This window comes from Triticum aestivum, chromosome 5D, assembly GCF_018294505.1.
Source record: "Triticum aestivum cultivar Chinese Spring chromosome 5D, IWGSC CS RefSeq v2.1, whole genome shotgun sequence".
NCBI lineage: Eukaryota > Viridiplantae > Streptophyta > Magnoliopsida > Poales > Poaceae > Triticum > Triticum aestivum.
In genome coordinates this window covers 415764277-415769181 of record NC_057808.1, presented here as the reverse complement: position 1 = coordinate 415769181, position 4905 = coordinate 415764277, and the positions used below count along the sequence as shown (strand labels likewise).

At 52.1% G+C, this 4905-nt stretch overlaps 1 protein-coding gene across 1 annotated transcript; it reads right to left on the bottom strand.

Annotated features, from left to right (window-relative positions):
* Positions 1–427: 427 nt before the first annotated feature.
* On the bottom strand, positions 428–1475 carry LOC123125225 (ethylene-responsive transcription factor ERF071). The gene is made up of 2 exons (XM_044545753.1): positions 1172–1475; positions 428–1083 (listed from the first exon to the last, which is right to left on the bottom strand). Exons 1-2 carry the CDS (start codon positions 1290–1292, stop codon positions 608–610), a joined length of 597 nt encoding a protein of 198 aa, XP_044401688.1. The 5' UTR covers positions 1293–1475; the 3' UTR covers positions 428–607.
* Between the last annotated feature and the right edge of the window lie 3430 nt (positions 1476–4905).

The window sequence follows — 4905 nt, the reverse complement described above, 5'->3', positions numbered from 1 at the left end:
GAGTCAAACGTGTCGTACTGCTCCAGTACCGTGTACTCCGGCAAACATCGCTGAAGCACGACGGCAAACAACAACGGTACAGGCGCGTGAAAACGGCGGCTCTGCTCCTGCTCCTCGGGGCTCAAGCTCAACAGAGCAGCCGCCGAGTTGGTTCGCGGCGAGCGGTCGTCGAGGCTCGATCATGCCGTGTGTCGAGGCATGCACCACGAACGTGAGAGCGTGTCTTTTTATCTTACTGTGGTGGTTTGGTGGATGGATGTATTTTCTGCTCTATCTAGGAGCTACCATGACCGTGAATATGCGGATCATACATAGTACTTCCTTCGTCTAAAAATACTTGTCTTTCGAATGAATGTATCTAGCAACCAGGTTTTTCGGACGGAGCGAGTCTTGCTCAATCGGCAACACCTCGAGGCAGAAGGAAACAACGGTCTCATTAGTGCAACATGGAGTGGATTAAACATTGTTCTATTTACATGGAGAAATCGTAAAAGTCACGTTGAGGCATGCATACCACAGTTACAAGTTGAAAAAAAATATGAATTCAACAGAACAGAAGGGAAAAATGTTGACTCTGTTTGGTGCGACTAGTACGAGCACGGTACAATCAGAGCCCCAGAGGCCCTGGGTAGTAGCTGTCCTCGAAGCTCCATAGCTCGGCCGGCGCCTCCTCGGCGGCAGGGGCGGCCGCGGCCCCGCCCTCCATGTAGGGGACCCCGAGGAAGCTCATGTAGCTCTCGTACGCCATCAGCTCCTCGGAGAGCGCCTTCACCTCCTCGCAGGAGCACGCCGCGGGCTCCTCCTCTTTCTTGGGGGAAGGGAGCACGGCCGCCATCGTGCACGGGGCCTCGTGCGCGGGCGCGCCGACGAGGATCTCGTTGGGGAAGTTGACCTTGGCCTTGGCGCCCCTGATGCGGCGCGCGGCGCGGTCGTAGGCGCGCGCGGCGGCCTCGGCGGTGGGGTAGGTGCCGAGCCAGACGCGGACGCCCTTGACGGGGTCGCGGATCTCCGCCGCCCACTTCCCCCACGGCCGCTGCCGGATGCCGCGGTACTGGTTCGTCCGCCCCCGCTTCGCGCGCGGCGCTGCAACCAGAACAACGAGTTTTACTTCCTGCACACGGACGTCTGCTGCCAAAGGGAACATTGTGAGGTGAGGGTGCACGTAGTTTACCTTTGTCGGGGGCGGTGCTGTGGGCGTCGGAGTGGTCGTTGGCGTCGGGCCAGAAGTCGGCGGTGGACACCCGGCGGCGGTGCGCCGGGATGTAGTCGTAGATGATGGCGCCGCCGCACATGGATGGACGGCGACCTCGGGTGCTTTTTTAGGTGGCGGGAAAGGCTAACTGGAGAAGGCTCGCTCGCTCGATCGGTGGATCCAAAGGGTAGTTGAAACAAGGGGAGCAAGGCTGCTGCTGGGAGTCGGAGGGGAGGTGTTTTCAGCGGCGGACGGACGGACGTTGGATTGGGTTGGGTTGGACTTGGACGGTATGAAGCCAACACCGCTGTGTTTATATACACGTCGGAATTGTGGGGGCCAGCCACCAGGGAATGGGTCGAGGAACGAATACTAGTCGTACACCGGACGGAGGCGGCACATCGTTTTCTCTTCTTTGAACCGAGGCCGCACGTCGTTTCCTGCCGCTGTTTAGTCCAAACCTGACGCGGCTCCTTTTTCTAATTCTTGGAGCACACGAAAATGGATACCGCTGCACGCCGCAATGACTGATGGACGCAAATAACGGCGTACTACTGGCTGCAAAATTCAAGTCAACTTGTTGTGCCTCACTTTATATCTCAAAACATAACACTATCCCCAAATGCTAAAGAATGCACGCGGCGCATGCTCACTGTCGAGCTGAGACACGAATCCACCCGAGCGGGCCCACACGAGCGAGGTCAGCGAGTTGGTGGTTGGGGTCGATGAGACCATAAGAAACACTTTTGAAAACATTTGCCATCGTGTATAAAATATTTTCTCTTGTTATAAAGTGCAAAATCATCTACATTTCCATGTGAGAAATATAATCATTTCCAAAATATTGCCGTGATTTAGGAAATCAAAATGCCTAAAGTAGTCGTGTGAACATTAAAATAAATCTCTAAAATTGCCATGTTATGAAAAAAAAAGTTCTAAATTCACCATGTGAACATAAGAAAACATTATTTTTTCCAAAATTTGCCATGTATACAGAACAAAATTTCTTAGAAGTTGCCATGCACCAGGATAGAGCATTGTCATGGTCCTGTTGGGGATCGTAGCAGAAATTTAAAATTTTCTACGCATCACCAAGATCAATCTATGGAGTTTACTAGCAACGAGAGGGAAGGAATGCATTTACATACCCTTGTAGATCGCGAGCGGAAGCGTTCAAGAGAACGGGGTTGATGGAGTCGTACTCGTCGTGATCCAAATCACCGATGATCCTAGCGCCGAACGGACGGCACCTCCGCGTTCAACACACGTACGGTTGGGAGAGACGTCTCCTCCTTCTTGATCCAGCAAGGGGGAAGAAGAGGTTGATGGAGATCCAGCAGCACGACGGCGTGGTGGTGGAAGCAGCGGGGATCTCGGCAGGGCTTCGCCAAGCTCAGCGAGAGGGAGAGGTGTTACGGGGGGAGAGGGAGGCGCCAGGGGCTTGGGTGCGCAGCCCTCCCTCCCCCCTTTATATAGGGGCCCTGGGGGGCGCCGGCCCCTGGAGATCCCATCTCAAGGGGGGGCGGCGGCCAAGGGGGGACTTGCCCCCCAAGTCAGGTGGGGCGCCCCCCACCCCCAGGGTTTCCAACCCTAGGCGCAGGGGGAGGCCCATGGGGGGCGCACCAGCCCACCAGGGGCTGGTTCCCTTCCCACTTCAGCCCATGGGGCCCTCCGGGATAGGTGGCCCCACCCGGTAGAACCCCGGGACCCTTCCGGTGGTCCCGGTACAATACCGGTGACCCCCGAAACTTTCCCGATGGCCGAAACTGGACTTCCTATATACAAATCTTTACCTCCGGACCATTCCGGAACTCCTCGTGATGTCCGGGATCTCATCCGGGACTCCGAACAACTTTCGGGTTACCGCATACTAATATCTCTACAACCCTAGCGTCACCGAACCTTAAGTGTGTAGACCCTACGGGTTCGGGAGACACGCAGACATGACCGAGACGACTCTCCGGTCAATAACCAACAGCGGGATCTGGATACCCATGTTGGCTCCCACATGCTCCTCGATGATCTCATCGGATGAACCACGATGTCGAGGATTCAAGTAATCCCGTATACAATTCCCTTTGTCAATCGGTACGTTACTTGCCCGAGATTCGATCGTCGGTATCCCAATACCTCGTTCAATCTCGTTACCGACAAGTCACTTTACTCGTACCGTAATGCATGATCCCGTGACAATCACTTGGTCACATTGAGCTCATTATGATGATGCATTACCGAGTGGGCCCAGAGATACCTCTCCGTCATACGGAGTGACAAATCCCAGTCTCGATCTGTGCCAACCCAACAGACACTTTCGGAGATACCTGTAGTGCACCTTTATGGCCACCCAGTTACGTTGTGACGTTTGGTACACCCAAAGCATTCCTACGGTATCCGGGAGTTGCACGATCTCATGGTCTAAGGAAATGATACTTGACATTAGAAAAGCTTCAGCAAACGAACTACACGATCTAGTGCTATGCTTAGGATTGGGTCTTGTCCATCACATCATTCTCCTAATGATGTGATCCCGTTATCAATGACATCCAATGTCCATGGTCAGGAAACCGTAACCATCTATTGATCAACGAGCTAGTCAACTAGAGGCTCACTAGGGACATGTTATGGTCTATGTGTTCACACATGTATTACGATTTCCGGATAACACAATTATAGCATGAACAATAGACAATTATCATGAACAAGGAAATATAATAATAACCATTTTATTATTGCCTCTAGGGCATATTTCCAACAGTCTCCCACTTGCACTAGAGTCAATAATCTAGTTACATTGTGATGAATCGTACACCCATAGAGTTCTGGTGTTGATCATGTTTTGCCCGTGGAAGAGGTTTAGTCAACGGATCTGCGACATTCAAATCCGTATGTACTTTACAAATATCTATGTCTCCATTTTGAACATTTTCACGAATGGAGTTGAAGCGACGCTTGATGTGCCTGGTCTTCTTGTGAAACCTGGGCTCCTTGGCAAGGGCAATAGCTCCAGTGTTGTCACAGAAGAGAGTCATCGGCCCCGATGCATTGGGAATAACTCCTAGGTCGGCAATGAACTCCTTCATCCAGATTGCTTCATGTGCTGCCTCCGAGGCTGCCATGTACTCCGCTTCACATGTAGATCCCGCCACGACGCTTTGCTTGCAACTGCACCAGCTGACTGCCCCACCATTCAAAATATACACGTATCCGGTTTGTGACTTAGAGTCATCCAGATCTGTGTCGAAGCTAGCATCGACGTAACCCTTTACGACGAGCTCTTCGTCACCTCCATAAACGAGAAACATATCCTTAGTCCTTTTCAGGTACTTCAGGATGTTCTTGACCGCTGTCCAGTGTTCCATGCCGGGATTACTTTGGTACCTTCCTACCAAACTCACGGCAAGGTTTACATCAGGTCTGGTACACAGCATGGCATACATAATAGACCCTATGGCCGAGGCATAGGGGACGACACTCATCTTTTCTCTATCTTCTGCCGTGGTCGGGCATTGAGCCGTGCTCAATCTCACACCTTGCAATACAGGCAAGAACCCCTTCTTGGACTGATCCATATTGAACTTCTTCAATATCTTGTCAAGGTATGTGCTTTGTGAAAGACCTATGAGGCGTCTCGATCTATCTCTATAGATCTTGATGCCTAATATGTAAGCAGCTTCTCCAAGGTCCTTCATTGAAAAACACTTATTCAAGTAGGC